Source organism: Ambystoma mexicanum, chromosome 7p (assembly GCF_040938575.1).
Source record: "Ambystoma mexicanum isolate Mex_15411 chromosome 7p, UKY_AmexF1_1, whole genome shotgun sequence".
Taxonomy (NCBI): Eukaryota; Metazoa; Chordata; class Amphibia; order Caudata; family Ambystomatidae; genus Ambystoma; species Ambystoma mexicanum.
The window spans coordinates 225,514,248-225,538,177 of record NC_090939.1 but is presented as its reverse complement, the minus strand read 5'-3'; the positions used below and the strand labels follow the sequence as shown (position 1 = coordinate 225,538,177).

Here is a 23,930-nt window from a genome sequence, read left to right as displayed (position 1 = left end):
GCTGCCGCTACTGAAAAGCACAACCCCCCCATACGGGTTAGTCTAAAGCGGGGAACTTGGATGCAAAAGGCCTCCATAGAACGAAGTCAACAACTCGGGACATACGGGCGGAATTTCAATTGCAGGTATTCCGCCCCTTGCCCCAAAAAGCACAAAGCACCAAGTACAAGGACTGAAACTGCATGCGTTTTGAAATAGGAAGCCAATGAACATAACGAAGAACTGGGGAGATAAGAGCTCTAAAGGGAGTTTTAGTGGCCATCCTGGCTGCAAAGTTCTGAAGCATCTGTAACCGATGGGTCAAATGCATGGGTTGAGTATGATACAGTGAATTGCAATAATCAACGGTGCTATTAACCAGCGAAGCCACCAGCGAAGCATGCAGCTGAGGAGGAAGAAAGAAACAAATTATTCACATCATCTTTAATTTATAGTGACCAGCTTGACAGATTGCAGCAACCTGGCCTTCAATGGACCACCTGTCTCCCGCTCTCTCATTGTTGTACTCGCTATCGCTCTCTCTGTACTCCTGACCTCTAGCTTCCACCTCGGTGCCTAGAAGTCCTCCCCCTCTCACCTTTGTGTCACTAATTATTCCTCTTGCTTGGCTGTGATTTTGCTTTTAGGTCCATCTCTCTCTCGCACCCACCTGTGTCCATGAGTTGCAGCTCTCGCCTCCCTCGGTCTGAACATCTATCACATCTCTTCACAGGTGCGGTGGGGAATCCGATGTATGAAGCCCCTAACCCTGAGAAATTCAGTATACAACAGCTTGAAGCCATGCTCAAGGAGGCAACGCCATATTGCTGCAGCTCAATGTGCCCAGAGAGATGCAGGAATTAAACATGCTTGATGGCTCAAGCTGAGCAGAGGTCACAGTCAAGTATATTTTAAAAACATTATTAAACATAAATTTGGTATCTGGCAGGTTCTGTAGGGTGAATCAAAACACATGTCTAGTTGCATAAACGTGGAGGATCAGCGCCGGGTTGGGGTGGGGCACTGGATTGAAAGATTTGGGAACAACGTAATCTCATCAAGGATATATAACCACTTTCCATCTCGTCCTCCACCTCTGTAACTCTCCCAATGTCTCATACTTGGAGGGGGGGGGGTGTTTGTGATGCGTGTGTTCACCAGCAAGGTAAAATGTAGCAATTATCCTTGTGTCGGGGCAGACATGGCTGGTAACAGCCTGCCAGTCTGAGGCAAGGCAGGCCTCTGGGAGTGCTGTCGGTCGTTACCGCTATATACATACTACGAGAAGGGAGTGATAGCTATTTGCACCCCGGGGTGCAAATAGTTTTATTTATTTTTGTAGAGGAGCAGACATATACATACGCAGAAGATCTTACCCCCCCACCTCTCCTGTATTGGAGCCACAAGACCATGCCCTGTCTAACCTCAGGTACTATACCAATAATACAGCCAGCATATGGAAGACAGTATCCATTAAAACGACAATATGGAATGTACCCTCGAGTTGATGACAGCCTGCAGGAGGAGCTCCCTGTGGATATATGAGAAAGAGCTAAGATAATTAACTGATGCTGCCATCAGAAAGTGTGCACAACGTCCTGGGAACTGAATAAAGACGATGTATGTATCCTAGAGGGGAAATGACGAAGTGAAGAATCAAGTGAACCTTAAGATGGAAAAGGAGAATATTACACGGTAAAAAGTGAAATCAGAAGTTTAATGAATGTACAGACGCAGAAAAGCAACATAGAACAAGTCATCGTATAGGCTAGCTATATGTAGTGAATAGAATGCAGGCAAAGCCGCCATAGTATAGACACTGGACATTGGCATCATGAAATAGTAAGCCAAAGAATTACTGAGTAAGAATGAAAAGCTGTGTCGCAGTAGAATGCAAGGCTAGTGGAGCAGCGTGGAGAGGTCAAGAACTAAGAAATCAAGGTCAGCTCTCTACACTGAAGAACAAGCGTGCAGAGGATGAATCCTCTCACCTTAAGGTGCAAGACACAATACAAAGGATGACAAGTTTTAATTCATTTAAAAGCTTGCAGGATGAACAGAATCATGGTCTCTTGTGAGTAAAGAATGGAAAAGAGTTTGAACTTGGAGTTCCAGATACAATAGTGAGTGCCCTCACTCCTGTGCATTCCCAGGACAAGAATAATCTGCAAGGCCAAAGTACAAAGAGAATTTCATGGCAGAAGGCATGAGTGATGGGAGATGCTGGGCTAATTGGGGGCGATAGGGCAGACTCAAGTCCTATCTACTTGCAACTGGGTCTTGGCTTACATGCTGCTAATTGAAATAAAAGTGCCAGACATGGCACAATCGTGCCAAACAATTTTATTAGTCTGTATAACGAAGGACCTTATAGCTTGGAAACCAATGAAATACTGTGTAACCGATTGGTCTTAGAATGACACGTATGAAGAGGTAGGCATAAGTGGTCCACCTGATATTGGACAGCCAATAACAAACCTAGCTCCCATACGATTGTATAGCTAGATGTGTCCCTTAACCAATCCCAACCCTTGATAGGGTTTTTCACTATTGCCACGTATTATGACATCACTCTGACGCATAAAGTAGTATATAATTATGTTTTTGTGAAAATTACTGAGAGACTGAGCGTCCACAGGTTGATGATCATTGTAACCTCCCTGTTTTAGATAATTGTTAATAAAACAGCAACTTGCCATCTTCTTGAGTTTTTCCGGTTATTTGGACTCAGAATTATTCTGGTGTAATCCCACCCAGCCATGAATGCACGTTCCACGGGACATAAGCTCATTTGTTTACGGGAGATGGGTTCTGCATGTATTGTGCGAGCCCAATCGAACGTTAAAAAAACCCATGATGGCCACCAACATAGGAAAAGGGACTTTGCCCCTTTTCTGTTTTGTTGGTGGCCGCGGGTGGGAGGAGTGCCAGAACCAGAGAACAACTCTCCGGTCCACACTGTTCTCATCCGCATGTCCAGCCACCTGATTGGCTGAGCGCCCTTCCCTGGGTGCCAATGTTTACTTACGTATGCAGTACCATTTAAAATAATACAGCTAGAAAGTTTTGTGAAAAAACACATGGGTACTCCAACTTGTATTGCTTGATTGTAAGGAGACTGTTGTGTCAAGGGCAAGCGTGCGGCCGACTCCAGAGAGTATAATAAGTGTATCCCTTGTGAAGGCATCATGAAGCAAAACAGAGACAACAGATTCAAAGCTCAAATATAAGTTCTTTATTAACTCAAATGTCAGGATGGTGTAAGGCTTAACTTACTGTACTCTAAGGTTGGATTTCCCTACCTAAATAACTAAGGATAGTCAGTGCCAGTAAGTTCAACTTAACTCTCTCTGTCCAAAACATATACTAAAACATATACTGCCCTCACAACTGAAGCTAAACGATGTGTAGGGATGTCAGCAACCAAAGCAACAGTGTTCAAACTAAAGTTCTGAGCTTCTTACAGCTCCAGGCTTGCTCTTGGCTCCTTTCCCCAAGTTCAAAACAGTTCCAACAAAATTGTCTTGGGGTTTCCTGCCCCAAGACAACTCAATTTTCCATTTGCAAATTCACAGTCAAATCAATTTGTTTAGTTTTCTTTTTCCTTTCAATCACTTGAACAACTTTAGGCCAACCAGCTTCAGCCTCTTGACTTCTCTTGGTTTACTTCAAGTAAGGGTTCCTTGGTCTAGCCGCAGTTGTCAGACCACGCAATCCACCCATCACAGGTCACGCAACCGATAACCCTCGATGCTTACAACAGTTCATACTTTCTCAGAGGACTCCTCTGACAACACAGGTTATTTTTCTGCAACTGTGTTATAAATCCATGTATTCTTCTGATGCACTTTAATAGCCTTGTGCCTTATCAACATGAGAATCTCGCACACTTTCCTTTGTGGTATTTCTTCTGGTTACCACCTTGCTTTCACACTATCCAATAGTGTCTTGCTTTTCACACCTTTCACTTTGTTTGTCCGTGCTGTTCCTTTAACTTCATCTTGTTGCGAAAATGCATATCACGTTCTATTTCATTCATGCAAGATTCTCATGCCGTCTCTGTGTTTCCCACTCCCAACGGGGAACACGCAGCAATGGGCTTCGCTCAGCTCCAGAAACTCTCGGGGTCTACAATGGCCTTGGCGTCTTCCTGGCTTCCTTTCTCTCAGCGTCCTTTTCACCAGCCTGTAGGTTGCCTGCTCCACTTCGGATGGCCGTGCTCTACGGCACAGCTGCTTCTCTCTATTGCTGCTTCTCACTCTTTTTATACACCTGCAACCACTTAACAGGTTGCAGGTGTGGACACTTAGTTTCCTTTGCCTGACCATTATTATTGGGACATGCCTAACCCTCAACACTCCTCAAGCCTCTTCCTCGTCCCAGTACCAGAGTGCTGAAACGAGAAGTTAGTGTTCACAACTCTTAGTTGCCTCTTCCTCGTCCCAGTACTATCATGATTTAAATGAGGGAAAAGGAGGGGAGATGGTTTGCAACAGCCTATAAAGGCAGGGGTAGGGTAAAGTTAGTTCTCACTATAAAAGTGGGATGCCATGTCCTCCACCCAATCCCCAAGGACCCTCCACCCAGGTGATCCTCCCTAGCATCTGCACCCGAGGGTCAGAATCCAAGAGCAATTGCCTTTCCCTGACCACCTGAGCAGAGGATCCAAGGGGAGTAGGTGTGAGGATAACCTCAGGTTTCTTACCCGATTCACTTAAAACATACAACATTTACAGGTGGGAATAGTAACATGGTCTTGAACCTGCAGGTGGATGAACAAAACTGATGGGTGACTAGATCTGCCACGCTGGATAAGGCACAGAGGAACTGGGCTACGTAGAGGTGTAAAATACCTCAGATTAAAGATTGTATTACATTGTTCTCATTGCCCCATGAGATTTACTTACAACTAGATGATAGGATGATTCTGAGTCAATTGCTGCATGAAGTTCTTTAGTGCTATGATGATGCACAAGTCAAAATTAATAGTTAGATGTGCATGCTGATGTGCCTTTGTTTGTTCATGATCCAACAAGCTCTATCCCAACTCTGCTACCTAATATAGAACAATGTACTAAACCTCCATCAGGCTATAAACTGAACGTTGATAGACATGAAGTGTTTCCGATATCAAGGCAGGGTATCCTCAGATGGCAGGACAACCAGCTAATCTATTGGGGAAATGACTTTGGGGTCAGGTAAGAGGTTGCGCGTTTGGCTTCATAAAAATATAATTGTACGTCTAGGACACATTATGGAACATGGGCAGTTGTAAGGCTGAGTTGCTAACCTCCATCAGGCTATAAACTGAACGTTGATAGACCAGAAGTGTTTCCAATATCAAGGCAGGGTATCCTCAGATGGTGGGACAACCAGCTAATCTATTGGGGAAATGACTTTGGGGTCACGTAAGAAGAGGTTGCGTGTTTGGCTTCATAAAAATATAAAATTGTACGTCTAGGACACATTATGGAACAGTGGGCAGTTGTAAGGCTGAGTTGCTGGTCAACATGAAGCTATTAAAATTATGGTTACCTTGGTTATTGTTTACCATCTCTCTATGCTTCCTCTCAAGGTTCGAGGTAGATTTGAAAAATAAATAGATTCAGTGTTAACCAAGTCCTTATGGTGAGGACGAAGGTGAGGAGGTTTCAGGCTAGACTACAGAGTAAGACAGAATTGGGTGTGATCAATATGTCAGTGTTAAGACGGATTTCTGAACTCTGTCCTGGCGGCGCAGAAGTTCAGAAGGCCAACCAAATTACTTGGAACAGGGTAACCTCTGGACAAGCCAGACCAATCAGGGTAGCGATGCAGGCGGTCAAGACTAGGTCTCAAGAGGGGTGAGGGTGACTGAAAGCCTGCAATGAGCACACAAAGCAAGGACACTCACAAATTACTCCAAACAGGTGTTATATTAAAAATATATACACATTTATTCCAAGGCCTTTGCAACAATGACCGTAGCGAGAAATCACAATAAAACTCTAGTAAACCAACAGATACCAAACCAATACAATATATATACAAATACAAACGAGTCTAAAGCGTTAGATGCACAAAATGTGTAGTCCACCTAGAAGGGGAGGAAAACAGGCAGTGCGAAATAATGATTAGACCCAGTCCGCCTTCAGAGGCACCCAACTAAAAGGAAGTCCAAGCCCTACGAAGAGTGGAGCCTTGTGCTCAAAAGTACCTGCACACGCTGGTGCCAACGGGCAAAAAGGGGAGTCTCTTCGGGGGAATCGGGCAGTTCAGTTTGGTGCACAAATGAAGAAGAACAGAGTTCCGCGACTCAAGCGTAGCCTCCACTGTGGGCAGAAGCAGAGCGCGAGTACGGAAAGGCATGCTGTTTGACACAGCGGGGAAAAGCTATGTGCTCCTGCAGGAGGGCGACCAGTTCCTAGCTATGCTACTCACTGGTCCCCGATGCAAGCAGAGACAGGCTTCTCCGCTGCTGGCAGGTTCAGGGGAGCAGGGGACGTCTCGTCGTCGTGTAGATTCTGCAGCAGCAGAGTTGAGTTAAAGATGTCCCAAACGAAGTGAACCCCCACAGTTTGTTACCACAGCAGGGCAACGGAGCGGCCATGTGTATCTCAGCCAAATGTACACTACTCACTTCAGACCTGGGAATGCCAAGTGTACGAATCGTGTGAGAGTGACAAGGAGTCGAAATACAACACAACCTGGCGGCGGTTACAGAGCAAGACTCCTGGGTAGGCTGGTCAGTCTGCTGGATGGCCCAGAGACACTTCCGAAGGCTTACGTGCAGGAGATGGTGAAGATGCCGAGAATAGCTGTCCCCGTTATTCCAAGGGTCGAAGTACCAGTACAGGCCTTCTGGTTCGATCAGAGGTAGAAAGGGTTTCACAAGGCGACAGCAGTGCAGAGGAGCAGTCCTTCAGCGGGTCACCAGCGATTCCTCGGTTCAGCCTCGTGGTTGCAGGATACTTAGCTCCTGTATTCCTTTGTTCGTGAGAACTCAGGAGATCGACATGGTAGTGGCGTTTCCAGCCCCCGCTTATCCACGGTTCCCTCCGCTCCAAAATGGAGGGGACCCAATGGGAGATCCGCTCATCAAACACACACCATACGTGGACCTATCACAGACCACGGTGGTCCCAGGCATTTATACCACACTAGACTCTCTGGCACCCAGGATGTGTATTGGAACCAGACATCCCAGCCCACATCCTGGAGGCACACACAAAGCCTGTAGAAGCCCGCGAAAGCATCCGTGTTTCGCGGGAAAGTACATGCCCAAATAAGGAAGGCCCCGGGTCGGCTCGACCTGGGGAAGGTGAAAGGGGCAAGACGGTCAACGGACAGGACAAAGGAGCCTCGTGGTCTGGCCAGGCAACCATTTTGGGCTAAGCGCGAGAAACGCACTTAAAACGCCAAAAGGAGTTCAAAAACACAAGAAACGATCGCTGCCACCATTCCCGTCCGTGATTCACTTGCACCGATCAGTTACAATCCAAAAAGAGTATCTAGGGCCTGTAGAAGACTAGAGACCCAAGAGAGCAGTAACTTAGCTTACAGTGCACTCTTGTGTCATGTTGCACGAAAAGCTGCAACATGATAAAGAAACTACGGAAAACAGCGTTTCCCGGTACCTACTGTCTTAAGGGCATGTCAGTTTCCCCGTAAGAATGGAGCGAAAGCCCAGAGGAGTGCGGCAGAAGGCTGCACTTCTCTGGCAAACTCTAGATCATGGTGAAAACAACAGCAAAATGTTTAGGGGTTGCCACATGGAAGGAGAATTACCCACAATTAAGAAATCTTTCCTAACATCCAGTAAATACTGTGATGCTTTTATGTTGCAACACACTAACCAATGGTGCTATGGAAATAAAGAGAATAGGCCTCAATGCCATCCAAGTGAGGAACAGGTGTTGAGACCCACCTATCCAGCGATATTTCAATTAATGGGTAATTAAATCGTTGGGATGGTTTGAGTAATTCACCAACATTTTCCCAATAGTGCTCATTGAAATGTTTACAATTTTCTTCCCAGGCATGTAGTGTCTTACATTGGTAAGATAATTTCTCTTGTTAAATGAAAACATTAAATGTAACAGTAAAGGGCACCTTATGTCATGTTAATAGAATATCTCTGCTTATGACCGAAAATTAACTGTAATAGGAAAGTGTTAAATTAGACAACCTGAAAAAGTAAAGGGCCATTATATGTGCAGATAGCGCATTCTTAGACTGCCATTGCAGAACCTTTGTAGAGTTATCAACCTATTCAAATGTATTCCAGCGATAACATAAGAAATAAGGAACATTATGCCCACAATTACATGAAATGCTGCCATCTACTATGCCTAACCTGATTACTCAAGTGATAGCTCATTCTATGGTATCTACATTCTACAGACCTATTCAAAGTAATGCAGATTTGCAAGACAGTGTCTGCTTAGCACAGCACTGGAAGGAGCTGGGCTTCATTTTAACTCTTGATCCTGGAGAAAAGAGTGAAACAGTTTTCCAGGTTATCTGCTTCATGGAGCTCTAATCGCTCCATTCCTTGCTGAATAGAGCATTATGGACAACGCTGTGCTGGCATTGCAAGCCACGCATACTTCGAAATATGTAAATATGCATTGTGATTGTGTACAGACTGAAATATACTGGTGAACTATGCAGAGGGTAAACGTTATCACTTCCATAGTCATAAGAGTCTGTTTCTTTGGATATGGATAATGATAAACTTTGACAAGCTCATTGAAGACTATATAGGTATGATATGGCATTTGTATGATATGGCATTTGTAACGCGCCTATACACAAGTGTTTCAAGGCGCAACGAGGCAGGGAGGGGGGAACAAGGGGAAGACAGACAACGATCCTACTAGGCCAGGTGTCATTCAGACCGTGCAAGTGCAGGGGTAGGGGGAAGGGAAAAAGTGCAAGGGGAAGGGGGAGGGAGGGGGGAGTGCAGTACAAATAAGTAGAATAGAAATAAAATAATAAATAAATACGGCCAGCTGGTGGCAAGTGCAAGGTAAGTGCAGACAAGTGCTGTGGGGGGGGGGGCTGTAGTGATACAGAGACAGTCCCACAGTGCAGGGGTTGCCAGGGAGGCAGTGCAAGTGAAGAGTGACTGGGCCCAGGACCGAGGTCGGTGAGAGTGGCCCAGTTGCTGAATCAGTGCAGTTTTGGTGAAGAATTTAGCAGGGGAGAGGGAGAGAGAAAGCAGAAGTGAAGAGGAAGGTTTTGAGGTGCTTCCGGAACCGGAGATGGTTCTCCTCAAGTTTCAGGGAGGCAGGAAGGCTGTTCCAGAGGGGAGGCCCCTGCCGCGGAGAGAGATCTACCCCCAGCTCGTTGCTTCGAGAAGCGGCTGACCCTGAGGGAGTTGGAGACGGATGAGCGTAGGGCTCGGGAAGGAAGATATTTAGGAAGAGAGAGTTGAAGGTATTTAGGCCCCAGGCCCCAGAAGGCCTTGTGGACAATGCAGAGGGTTTTGAACTTAATCCTCGCAGCCACTGGAAGCCAGTGTAGAGATTTCAGTCCTGGAGAGATACGGTCCCTGGGCTTGAGGCCAAGGACAAGTCTCGCAGTTCTGTTCTGGATGAGTTGCAGAGGGCGGAGAGTGGAGGCAGGCAGATCAAGATAGAGGCTGTTACAGTAGTCCAGCTTCGAGAGAACCAGGGCTCGGGAGACAGTGAGCTTCTGGGGGAAGGAGAGGAAGGGAAGAATACCTCTGAGGAGGTGCAGCTGGTAATGTGACTTCTTAGAGACGTCAGAAATATGAGGAGAGAAGGAGAGTGTGGAGTCGAAGATGACCCCGAGGTTTTTTGCCTTGCAGATAGGAGCAGGAAGAGGGCCAAGAGAGGCCGGCCAGAGAGCTGCAGGGAAGGAGGGACTGGGTGTGCCGATGAGTAGGATCTCAGTCTTACTAGCATTAAGGCAGAGGTCATTGGCAGCATACCATTCCTGGATAGCAGACAGACAGTCAGAGATGAGGGAGAGAGAGGAGGAGGCCGAGGGTAGCCTGAAAATGAGCTGGGTTTCGTCCGCATAGCACTGAAAGTTGGGGCAGAGGGCGGCGATGCGGTGGGCAAGGAGTGCCAGATACTGGTAACTAATGTACAGGTAACTAATTACAGTGGATGTGGGGACCATTATTGATTGAGTGAATTGAGGACTGGTCTCTGTCTGGAACATACATTGGCAAGAACACTTATTGCTTATTTTTTATTATGTGTGGCTTGCCGATTCAATATGAAAAAGATTTGGCGGAGGGTAAATAACGTTTTCAATATTAATATAACTCTTTGTAGAAGTGTATTTCTCTTAAAAGAAACAACCAAATGTCTCTCCAAATTGTGCTGTAGACACTTTCAGTTAATATATTAATATTAGAATATCTTAAGCAAATCTGAAGTTTCTAAATATAATATTTACTTAGTTATTCAAATGGGAATTCAAAACTCACTAAAGTTTTAATTTAAAAAAAAGACTGCCCCCCCATACCCTCACACAACCCATAGATGGAGCCTACATTTTGCTATATTAGAGCATGTTGATATTAAGGGGACTCTGTCTACAGACAATGAGGAATTCTTGGAGATTCTGAGAGATTGATCAGTCCCTTGAAGCAGTTCTTAGTGATTGCATCAACAGTAAAAGCATCGACAAACCATACCATTGACACCAAAGCATCTAAAAAAAACATTGAATGCATTTTTTATTTTTTATGGGGGGGGTTCCCCCCCAACTCCCCTTTTTAATGGTTTAAAACACATTTTTACTACACTAAACTCTTTACCATAAAAAAAAATTAATTATTTTAAAATTCATTCTTTTTTTTCAATGGTATGGTTTGTCGATAAATTGTTTTAGATGCAATGAATGGATACCCCTTGCAGCATCCATTAGTACTTGCTGGGATCCTATCAACATGTTTCTTGGGTGCATATCACAGTTTCCTGCAAAGTGTGGTAAGTCAGTCCCAGGAGACGGACAAGAGGTTATTTTTCAAACAGCGGTTTATTAAATGGAAGAGAATAGGGCCTTATCCTATCACTACGTCTAAGGAAGATTCACCCGAGTCTTCAGAGAAAAAAAAGAAAGGGTGCTTGTCAGGATGCCTTACAAAAATAACAGTCCTCTGTCCAAAGCCCAATTTACCCTTAGCTGTGTCCCCACCACTGACAAAAGGATTAACACAAACTCAACCAAGAAATGTCCGGTAAGGGGTTTCTTCTCAACCTACGAAGTGAAGGCTGCTTTTAACCCCCACCCAATTGCCTCTCTGTTTTCTCCCAGGCTACCTGCCCAGTTGTATAGTTCAAAGTTTGGAATTCCACAGTCTCTCTTTACTCTTTCTCTACTGCTTGTATAATAGTCTCTGACTCTTGTAGTCAGACCATAGTAACTCAGACCTGGAATATGGTCTCTCTCACCACTTTGGGGTCTTGTTTCTCTCACCCCGCCTAGGGGTATTGCTTCTCACACCCCGCATAGGGGTCTTGCTTCCAACACCCCGCCTTCGGTTGTGCTTCGTCTGCCCACTTCTTGGGGTTCTGATTCTCTTGCCCCACCTTGGGGTATTGATTATTTCTCTCCGTTTGTGAGGCTTGATACTCACACATTGCCTTAGGTTCTGCTTCTCACATCCTGCCTTGGTATTGGCTCCTCACACCCTGCCTTGGGGAATCCTGTGTCTCACCCCACCGTGGGGTTTGGCTGGGCCTCTTAACCCTCCTCCCGTTTCCCTGGAACCAGCATGTACCTTTTTCATTGCTGCAGTGTTACTCGAAGGAGGCAAAGCTTCCGGCCAGTGCGGAACCACGATTCCGGTTTCCCTCTGGTCTTCCGTGTCGATTGGGCTGCGTCTGTTCTTCCTATCTGGGCTCAACGGGACAACCGCTTCCTGTGCGGTCAGGATTCTTTGTCATTTGGTGAGCCCAAGCCTCCCTGGCTCATGTCCTTATAGGAGACAGCAGAGCTCTACAGGCTCTCTGGCTCCTCTGCTCTCCAAGCCGTGTGCGTGGTGCTTCTTTCAAGCTCCCCCTCCCATCAGGACGTCCCCTCTTGTACACTAATGCACAGGCTTTCCTCTCTCACCTATGTCGGTCTCCCAGGACATTCATGTGTTCCACCCGGAAATGAGATTGGGCAATCGATTGTACTTGTGTCATACAAGGATGGCAGCACGAACGGGTCAGAAACCAAACCAGCCACTTTTATAGGGGTATTCACACAATTGTCTTTTGTAATTCCCACATCGCCAATAAAGATATAGGGATCTTGATACAAGTAAGGATAACTCTGATACCTCTCTGTGGATTTCCTATCCTCCAAAGGGGATTAAAGGGGTGAAATCACCTCCAGTGAGACCCCTGTTTCTTAAGTTTAGAGGGTGCTCATGTTCCTAGTCCCAATTGGGGTGGCTCCTCCCCTTGGATAAAGGGGACAAATTCCCTGGAATCGTCACAAATGCTACAGAGCTCTAGGAAAAGAGAACCATCATTTGGAAGAAAAATAAATCAAGTAGACCCCCACAAAGTACTATGTGCTAACTAATGCCAGGGGTCTGTTTAAAAAGATCACAATGGATCAAGCAAGCAAAAACCTTGACAAATTCAGTCATTCTTTGTGTAAGGGAACAGGCCCTCAAATTTGCTCGACTGTTCCTTAAGCAGTAGACAGCAAACAAAAACCAACACGAGATACCAGACTTGACAAGAGCACAGGTACATAACATGCAGAGGAACAGCCAATTTGTTTGGTTACATAAAAACCTGTACTCTAAACACCCTCTACTCTGGGACAGGATAACGCAGATTTTCTGAAAAAGATCAGCTTCTGAAGGATTAGCAACACAGACATTCATACAGTCACGATAGATGGATGGCATGGAACTGGTAAAGTACCTACACAAAGGAAAGTGGGAGCCTCACCGAGGAATTACATGCATTTGTATCACACATAACAGAGTTTAAACCAACCATATCATACTACTATTCACCAAACTTAAGAAAGGTCTTATGGTCAAAAAGAAATGGCTCTATGACACAGGAAGGACAACTTTTACATTCGAATCGACTCCTGGCTTGCAGAAATGTCAGCATACAACACTCTGAAAAGGGTAACCTACAGACTACAAAACAAGGAAGAGACTTGTAATGCCACATGGGAAGCGTTTATGGAATGGAATGGCTAACTGGCTGCAAGCGTTGTGAGGTACACACAATAATTCTTAATGGGATAAATCACACATGGACATCAGAACAATACAAGTGTGGTTTTGATGAAACATTGTCGATTCTGGGTTTAGGCCATGCTGCTGCAGCTCAGAGATTGCTATGTACTTTAGTTTCCAGAGAGGCTATTATTGATGTTCACATATGCTTCTTTCACTTACTATCTACATATACTTTCAACAGGTGCTTAATTCTGGCAGTGTGATAGCTAAATACACTACATGCTATACTGTTCAGCATCTTTTCTCAGCAATAGAATACTTTTTCAAAATGCACCATTTATGATTGGCATGCGTTGGTTTAGCATGTAGTGGTATTTATTGAAGTGTTGAAGAACAATGCATATGTACGCAAATTAATATCTCAAGGAATGATGATGGGAAATGCCATTTTAAAATGATTGATGTGTTGTCTAATGCATGCTTGCACATCGAGCATCAAAACTAAGACAAGAAGAAGCCAAACCGATATGTACATTTCGCTCAGTAGAGAGGGGTTTGAACTCAGACAATGAGATGGCTTCCTTTTTGTAAATAATGGTTTAGAGATTTGGCTTGAATATAATTTTTTTTTAATCATGCACACTAAGCGGGAAGCACATTTTCTTGATACTATGACAATGTATGGTGTTAGATCACGATTGATATGAACATGGCTGCGATTGCAATTAACAAGGACAATTATGTTGAAACCATTACAATTAACCAATCAATGAGCAATTAGAAACTGGGAATACAATTACACACACATTTCCCACCGTATTCATAAGCCAAACCCTTGAGGTTTAGGAAGAGGTTTGTGGATTCCACCTTAATAAAAATGCAAAGCGTAGAGATGTGCAGTCGTACCATTGCATCTGTTCATAGTTCACACATACAGAATAGAGCGCAGCAAGTGCAACGAACACTAACATTTTAATTACAATACAAACTTAGTTTAAATACGCATTATAAATATAATTAGAATCAGATTCCTTTCCGAATATTTGGATTAACCCAGGTATCATGAATGATCAATACGCAAAGTCAATAAGCAAATGTGTCCGTAAGCCAAAGTATGGCCGCCAGAATAGACAGCAAAGTAAGACTAGATTGGTAGGCAACAGAGGATACAGCAAAATGGTGTCCAATTCGGACTCGTGCTGAACAAGGACAGTTTTTCACGGAGAGGCTAACTGGAGGTAAGCGCTGCTCCGAGCCCCCCACACTGACTGTAGCAACATAGAGACACGTGTCCACACGTGGAAAGAGCCCACCGACACCTATCTAACGGTGAGGTGAAAAAACGAATGGCATTAACAGGAGATTTCTAGTATTACTGAACGTGTGCAATATATTTACCATGCACTTTGCTAACGTTAATTAAGCACGCAAGCAGCAACAAACTGGGTCGGTTGCAGTTATAATGCGAGCATAGTATTAAATGTACACACACCTCCTGATCCCATTATGAACATTTACCAAATGAGGGGAACAGATAACGACTTTTGTCATAATCTTTATGCAAGCCATGATTAAAACTTTTCGGCATGGCATTAATACCGGTAGATCAGCATAATTGGGCTGTCAGATGCATAAAATCGCACTATTTGGAATCGGATCAGACTGATAATAGATCCGAGCACAAAACATGTAATTTTGTTTTTGATTAGGCTAGGATTCAACCCGAGACTTGACCGAAAAGACGTTAAAACATATAAACAAACAACTAAAGATTGGGTAAGTGGAAGCAGCTCTTCCCTGGACACCATACATGTCATATTTTCAAACATGGAAACGTTTGAATAATACGAATATAATAATGCAATGTTCTTTGTTCTTTCTTTTCATACATTATTTTTTTCAATACCCACAAATACTCCTACCCTTTACTCCCCCCCCCCCTCCTTTATGGCCACTCCTTTTGTTTATATTGGAACCTTTTCTTTTGCGTTTTGCAATGAATGTTAAAATTGTGGAACACACAACAATGGCCGTCTCTGAAATTGTTTTATCTTGTTCAATCTGTACCAATACTGTATTTTGATTTGTTTCACTCAACTGAACTTATATCACAAAACTGTTATTTTCTTTTTCAACAACTGGTTATTGTCAACATCATATGTTCTTTATACTCAGCCTTGATTTGAAAAAGACGGAAGCACCGTCCAAACATGTGTCATCACAGAGGGCATTGTCAATACATAAACAATTAACCAAACACTGAAAAAGAGGTAATGTGTCTTCTTTTTTCAGTACAACTTGGGCGCATCAGTGATTTGGAGTGTAACTGCCAATCCTAGTTCATTGTTATCATATTTCAAATTATGATGTTTCTTAAAGTGTAAAAATTATGAAATTAGATTAACAACTCAATTGAGTGCTTTTTGGAATTTCCAAAACCTCAAAGTCAAGCGTCGATCATAAGCAGAACACTGAGCAGATATCCACTACATTCAGTGTGTTTTAATTGTGCACAATTAGTAAAAGTGGGTTAAACATTCTTCCCACCTTTTTAGCATTACTGCATTTGGCAGCCTTTAGAATGTAGTAAAAAATAATGAGCGCATTGATTTTCAACTTCATGTAGCCTTATGCATTGTATTTGTTGGAATGTTTACAGCGCGTTCGCCAAATCACTGCACAATAAATAACAATGGTACAACTAATGTCAAAATGATACGAATACAGACGTTAAGAATCAGAGGGTAGAGAGAAAGTGAGAATTGGGGCATGTAGGGAAAATGGCAAGAGAGGGGAACACTTGGACACCAAGAGGCAGATTATTACAAAGCTGAGAAGCGAGCCGCACAGGTGTTGCTGGGGGCGGGGGTTGAAGGGGCTATAGCCCTGGATCTTTTGGTTGAAGCCCCGGATAGAAGCTCAGGGGCTACAACAAAAAGGCTATAGCTAGCCCGGAGTCCCACCAGTCCCGACATTAGCTTGGCCCCTGATCTTTTCCAGACCTGGCAGAAAAGGACTGGAAAGGAGAGAAAGGGAGCGGGACTGATTTAGACATGTCTTTGATGCACTGGGCGGTTTTGGTGGATTTGTTAGTGGCGGCACGGATCACAATTTCACAACCCCATGCCCTCCATCAATCCCCTCTGACAGCACCGCCATTCTTTATGTGGGCGAAGATTCATTAGATTCCTATGAAATCCTCTGCTTTTTGCACTTGTAAAAAGCAGACGGATTCCACAGTGATCCATTTATATGTTGTCTGCCATCCACAGTAATAGATTTAAATGTGGTCTGCCATGCACGGACATGGCGAGCAGCATTTACGACTGCATGTGTAGGTGTAAACATACCCAGAAACCCCGGACTGACCAAGTTTACGCACATGTGAACACCAACATATGCCAACAATAACACGCATTGGCAAAGCCAAAAGTTTGGGCATTTGTGTAGGCACGGGATATGCTTCTGCTAGGCACTGGGCAAATGGTACTACCTGGTGATAAGTTTGCAACAGCTGGAAAATAGAGTGATTACCTGGGACTATGACTGCAGTAACCGACAAATGCCTATCTAATGCCTCAAGCAAAAACTGTTGGCTTTGTCGCTGCTTGTTTTTAACTGGACTTCAGTCCATGGAAGAGATATAAATGAAGTGGCTGAAGGCACTCTTGGTTAAGACATTTGTATGACTCCAGTAGTCATTTGCAGGTGTAATTGAACAATTACCTCCCAGCAGACTGGTAGAAATAACAGTGACAAGCTAATGTTTGACGTAATCTCTTGATAGGAGTTCAAAGAGATCCCAGGAAATTATTGTTGGGGCGGGAAGGGCCCGGTTGTGGGTGGGAATGGCCATAGGGATTAGCAATGCCTGGGACAGTGAATAGTGAGTAAATACCCAAACAGCACCCACAAGCTGTGTGTCCCTCCTCACATGTCATCTACCTCCTATCCGTGCTCCAATAAAAGCCCACACACACACAGACACACACACACACACACTTACGTTCTGCAGAAATAGCGCCTGATGCTTGTAAAAAGACACAGAGCTATGTTTGGTGGGAAAACACCTGGTAAATACTAACACTGCCTCATTCTTTTAATTAATTATGCTATAGGTTTTGAAAGGATCATAGCAGAGATCTCCCAAAATAAATCTGCAGTGGGCAGAGCAGTGGGAAAAACCAGTGTTACATGTGTTTTTACTGAAAAAGAAAACGCTGAGAATGACCAGACTTACCTATCAGTATATGGAAAGTACTGCCCATCAGTGTAGAATTCACCAAAACACCCCCAACCTTCATGACGTCGCTGTAGTAAATGTCATTTGGCCACTTCACTCGCAAATCGATATCCTACAGAAATTAAATGGTAAGTATGTTGACTTTACAAACAATTCTGCACAATGACAAGGATTGGGTCTAAAGTGACAAGCGAATACCCTCAGCCAGTGTCTTCAAGTAAAAACATTACCCCGTAAATTGAGGCACCTTTTCAGTTGGTTAAAGGTAGGGGTAGTCCAAACCTGTAGAAAATAGGTCAAAATAGGCAGAAATGTTTTTTTATTTGTGTGTAGAAATAAAAAGAAAATCACTGGGGGACCTTGAAATTCTGCTGAAACGACAGTGAAAAGGCCCATTTATTTGTATCAGTGGAATGCTTAAAATAAAGTAACACGACGACATTGTGAAGATTAGCCATGTGTCACATTTAGAAAGACTTTCTTTTTTTTCACTTGTTTATTTATTCAAAAACAAACATCAGTTAATTCAAATTAATGTACCCTGCATAGAAAATATTAATACATAATCAAAACAAAAATTTCACACAAACTAAAATCAACTCGACCCCCCTTTTTAAAAGTAAAAATTAAAAGTAGCTGAAACTAGTATACATCAAGAAACTTTCTCCAAATTCTTTCAAAAATGTCCAATTTTCTTTGTTCTGAATATTTCATCTTCCATACCTGCAAGAGAATGCAGCTCAGAAATCCAATCAGATGATAGCGGTACAGTTTGTGTCTTCCAATTGCAAAGTATTTTTTTTTTTTTTTTTACCTATTAAGGCACCTCTGAACAAGAATGTTTTCTGTGAAATTGAAAGATTATCCAATAAATCATTACTGCCCACAATTATCGTCTTAAAGTCTACATCAATTACGGTTTCCAGAACACATAGGCACAGGTTACAAATATCAGTCCAAAACCCTTGAACCTGTGAGCAATGCCAGAACATATGTTCCAGTGTGCCCACATCACTCAAACACTTCCAGCAATCATTTGAATCAGACATTCCTCTTTTCATCAATCTTTCTGGGCTTGAGTAAACCCAGTTAAGAATTTTTATTTGTCTAGATCTTTCACACAAATTCAACGAACAGAGTTACACATTCCCACACATATCCATCCACTGCTCCTCTGAAATATCAAATCCTATACTAAGACTCCATTCTACACAAAGCTTTACATTTTCCTTGTAGTTAGACACAATTTGTTTCTACACTCTACTTGCTGTCCCCCCTTCACCTGCAACTCTTTCAGCAGTCAATAGGTCCAGATTAACATCATCTTCCCATTTGAAGATTAGCCATGCGCCACATTTAGATAGAATTGTGAAGATTAGCCATGCGCTACATTAGATTAGTGAAGATTAGCCATGTGTCACATTAGATTAGTGAAGATTAGCCATGCGCCACATTTAGATAGATTTGTGAAGATTAGCCATGTGTCACATTATATTAGTGAAGATTAGCCATGTGTCACATTTTATTAGTGAAGATTAGCCATGAGTCACATTAAAATAGATTAGTGAAGATTAGCCATGCGCCACATTTAGATAGATTTGTGAAGATTAGCCATGTGTCACATTAGATTAGTGAAGATTAGCCATGTGTCACATTAAAATAAATTAGTGAAGATTAGCCATGCAAAACATTTAGATAGAATTGTGAAGATTAGCCATTTGTCACAGATTTGTGAAGATTAGCCATGTGTCACATTTAGATACATTTGGGAAGATTAGCCATGCGTTACATTAGATTTGTGAAGATTATGTGTCACATTACATTTTTGAAGATTACCCATGCGTCACATTACATTTGTGAAGATTAACCATGCGTCACATTTATATAGATTTGTGAAGAATAGCCATGTTTCACATTAGATTTGTGAAGATTAGGCATGCATCACATTTAAATAGATTTGTGAAGATTAGCCAGGAGTCACAAATTTGTGAAGATTAGCAATGCGTCACATTTAGATAGATTTGGGAAGATTAGCCATGTGTCACATTAGATTTGTGAAGATTAGCCATGCGTCACATTTAGATAGATTTTCCAAGATTAGCTATGCGTCACGTTAAAATAGATTTGTGAAGATTAGCCATGTGTCACATTTAGATAGATATGGGAAGATTAGCCATGCGTCACATTTAGATAGATTTGGGAAGATTAGCCATGCGTCACATTTAGATAGATTTGGGAAGATTAGCCATGCGTCACATTACATTTGTGAAGATCAGCCATGTGTCACATTACATTTGTGAAGATTAGCCATGTGTCACATTTAGATAGATTTGCCAAGATTAGCCATGCGGCACGTTAAAATAGATTTGTGAAGATTAGCCATGTGTCACATTACATTTGTGAAGATTCGCCATGTGTCACATTTAGATAGATTTGTGAAGAATAGCCATGCGTCACGTTTAGATAGATTTGTGAAGATTAGCCATGAGTCACAGATTTGTGAAGATTAGCCATGTGTCACATTGGATTTGTGAAGATTAGCCATGTGTCCCATTTAGATAGGTTTGTGAAGATTAGTAATGCGTCACATTACATTTGTGAAGACGAGCCATGCGTCACATTAAGATAGAATTGTGAAGATTAGCCATGTGTCACATTAGATTTGTGAAGATGAGCCATGCGTCACATTACATTTGTGAAGATTAGCCATGCGTCACATTAAGATAGAATTGTGAAGATTAGCCATGTGTCACATTAGGTTTGTGAAGATTAGCAATGCGTCACATTACATTTGTGAAGATGAGCCATGCATCACATTACATTTGTGACGATTAGCCATGAGTTACATTTGGATAGAATAGTGAAGATTAGCAACTGAGAAAAACTTTGAGAGTACCCAATGTACTAACCTGCCCATTGCTGCTCTCCTCCGACACACATCCGTTGAACTATACATGTCCATGGGCTAGCCAAACTACCCACAAACATCATAACAGACATTCACATACAACAAACAACCCAGGCATTGGGGCCTCACCCTTATGGATACAACAAGCCAGTGCACGCAAATAACACATCTGCAACCCAACACCAACAGACCCCTGTTTCTACTGGTTTTGGACCTATCCTATCCATCTACCCTCATTAGCCCACCCTGTCCTCTTTCTTGCAGAGCCGCATGAGCACCTGGAGACTGCCCCTGGGTTTTAAACGTTCCTAAATGTTATGAAACGAGTGCCTGATGCGTTACTAACCTCAATAGATCCATGTTTTTCTATCTTGCTCAGACTGCAGGTGGTCAATGCATCAGTAACAATGTCATATTTTTTAAGGGGGATAACTTCCCATTCAAAGGTGGTGCCTGTCTGGATGAGTCCAGGTTAGTGTAGATTAACCCCAAGCTCACAGATCCACTTTTGGGTCACACAAGTGGGGGAGACCTAAGCCATTCACATTCACTCCAATGACTAATGCTTTTCTGTCCCTGGCCCTTGTTTCTTGTGAAATTATTGTTCTTTGCTTTGCTCCAGAAAACCAACCATCTCTTTGTTCTGGGGTTTTGTTCCCTTATTCTTGGGGGAAGAGTGACAGGGGCTCGCCCATATTACTGGTCAGCTAGTTTAAGCTGATATTGATATTCTTTGTGATTGTCCAGCAGGGCGGTCACTTGTTGTCTGCCCCTTCCTATTTTATGTTTTCTTTCTATAGGCCACTGGATTCTGATACTCGCCTTACCAGGTTCAAAAGGCCCCTTATACAGTGTGGGGCTTAGCAACTTGACCAATCTTGAAAGCACGGAAATAACACATATTACGGATTGCCAAGTCCACACCGTGCAGAAGCATACATCCTGGATGCTTATCCACAAGACAAACCATTTGTGAAATGCAGATTGAAGCAGCTAGAGCAACCAGTTATAGTGAATCGATATAATAAAATATATGCAAAATCAAATACTGCAGAGCAAACTCACATTTATTTATTTAATTTTATTTATATATTGTGTATTTATAAGGCACTTATACATTAAGTAAATTGTGTTTCAAAGCACAAACAGGGCAACAGGGAGGGAACATGGGAGTGAAAAGCCATTATAACAATGAAGGAGAGAGGCGGGCCTACTAAGCCTTGTGAGCATTCAGAGCGTGCAAGTCCAGAGAGAGAGAGGAATGGGGGGTGGGAGGCAAGTGCTAGGAGTGACAAGGAGGGAAGTGCTAGGGAGTACATTGCAAACTGTTAGGTGACTGGCAGAGATCACTTGGTAAGAGTGGTCAACTGCCAATAAATACGGGATAGCACAGGCCAGTGGGCGCCTTAGGCAAGTGCTGGGCATGGGAGGAGGCTGAAGGCGATTGGAGGTGGAAGGCCAAGATCCAGGGAGACACATAAGGGCCCTGGTCACCAATCTCAGTGAGTGTTTGGGGTTTAGCAAAGGAGGGAGTGAAAAGGAAAGTCTTGTGGAGATTCGGTTCAAGATGCAGAGGGAGGCTGTTCCAAAGGAGGGAGCTAGCCCTATTCTGGATTAGCTGGAATGTACTTATCGAGGAAGAGGGCAGATTAAGGAAGAGGCTATTGCAGTAGTCAAGCCTGGAGAGTATCAGAGTTATATAGACATTGAGCTTCTGAGGAAAAGTGAGGAAGGAAGTATTCCTTTGAGGCGGTAGAGTTGAAAGTGGGCCTTCTTGGCAAGGTCCTGAATATGAGGGAGGAAGGAGAGAGAGGAGTCGAAGATGACTCCAAGCTTTTTGGCTTCAGATGAAGGAGAAGGGGGAGAACCCATAGAGGGTGGCCAGAGTGAGGGGAAGAAATGGGGCAAGTACCTCCACAAATGACCCTACACCAAATAAACTTTGTCCCCAAATATTCGAGAAGATCCCACAGCCCCTTAGCTCCTCCAGAACATTTGACACGAGACACCATGACATGACATTTCAAGCACAATGTGAATTTGGTTTTCAAATTCTTACTCAACGCTTTGTGGACGGAACAGTTAATGTTACTTTCATGATTTTCTATTTGAATAAGTTACTTTGGTTTGAGCTCCTCTGTTTTTTAAAAAAAGGCTTATGATACCTTTTTAGCACACTTCAAAGAGGTTTTTTAAAGGTGAAAAAACCATGTGTGGTGCAGATTCAACAGAAAACGCAACACTAAGGGATGTTTCAACCCCTTTATTGGGCCTGGGTGGGCAAGGGTTGGAGGAATGCCTACTGGAAGGGCAACCAACTCAAAAAAGGGATAAAACGTGTCAGGACAGAAGTTTAAATACAAAACAATGAAGTAGTGCCCTTCGTCCAATTTTCAGTTGCTATTCTAGATTACAAGGACCTGGAGTGTCCACATCCAGGAAAGAACCTTGTAAAATACTCACAGTAACAGGAATATATAAGAGTCCCTGCACACTACTTGACTTGACAAGGACCGATGATTCCCAATGTCGAATATTACTTCACACCTCTGTAGATTTGATGAACTCCTACTGGGCAAGATTGTTCTATTACCCCTTTTGCCTGAGGGGGTCTCTTGATGCTTTACCTCTTGCCATAAGCATTCTTCTGGGTAGAATGGTATTCCCTCCACATATTTGTCAGGCTGCCCTCCGCCCTCCGCCAGCCAATGTTTTTTTCCAAAACCTCTTTATTTGGTGCTGGTCATTTTGCACCTACCATTAGTTTCTCCTCTACAGTCCCCAGTAGGCTGCTCTGATGCTCCTCCTTTACCAGGCCTGACTTCTGCCAGCCTCTGGGATAAGGGCTGCTGCAGGCTCTCTACTGTAGCCTTTTGTTCAAGACTTGCCTGTTCTGCAGTTTGGCTCACTTGGTTTAACAACCTCCTGTACTAAAACTCTCTCAATACGAGGCCTACTTAACTTGGCCATCTCAGGTACATTCGCTCGATCTCGCCTCCTTTTCCCCTCTAAGCTATACCACTAACACTTTGGCACAACATCCTAATGCTCACACAATCAAGAGACTTCTGCTTCATTTTATAGACGGGCTTTGGTTGCATTTTTTCCAAAGAGTGTCCTGGTTGGTGGATCTGTATCCCCTTTAGTTTTAGTGTTTGAGTTTGGCAGGTTAATAATGGTTCCACTCTCTTCTCGGTTAACGCACCTTGGTTTCACTTGTACTTGTTCAGATAAGCTACTTTTGCCCCGAACCTCCTTTGGAAGCGGTGGTTCTCAGATAGCATGTTCGACATCTTGGGATCAGACACTAGTGTCAAGGTGGTGGGGCGGTTCAGCATTACTGGAGGACAATGTTGCAAGTGATCTAATATATTCTTGCTCAGCGTCAGTATGTGAAGCGTGTTTTTTTCTGCAAAACGTTTTTTATTGAGCTCAGCTGTGTGGTCCATGCCGGTCTTTGCAAACATTAGATGCGCACGCCACAAAATCCCGCTTCATGTATGAATATGTGTTTAGTGGCAGGCATCTTCTGCATTTTCCCCCGCATGAGTGGTGTGCATATTAAACCTTTCTTCTGGCTGCTTTTCTTGGGGTTCTTTCCTGACAAAATCTTGGTAATGGGCACTCTTCCTCTATACCCT

At 43.3% G+C, this 23,930-nt stretch overlaps 1 protein-coding gene across 14 annotated transcripts in view; it reads right to left on the bottom strand.

Annotated features, from left to right (window-relative positions):
* Positions 1–23,930, bottom strand: part of HLCS (holocarboxylase synthetase) — a 1,696,783-nt gene that overhangs the window by 14,661 nt on the left and 1,658,192 nt on the right. For all 14 annotated transcript variants that reach the window (XM_069636100.1, XM_069636104.1, XM_069636108.1 and 11 more), the window contains one exon: positions 17,379–17,493. In XM_069636100.1, coding sequence (XP_069492201.1) covers positions 17,379–17,493 — 115 coding nt within the window. The remainder of the gene's footprint in view (positions 1–17,378; positions 17,494–23,930) is intronic.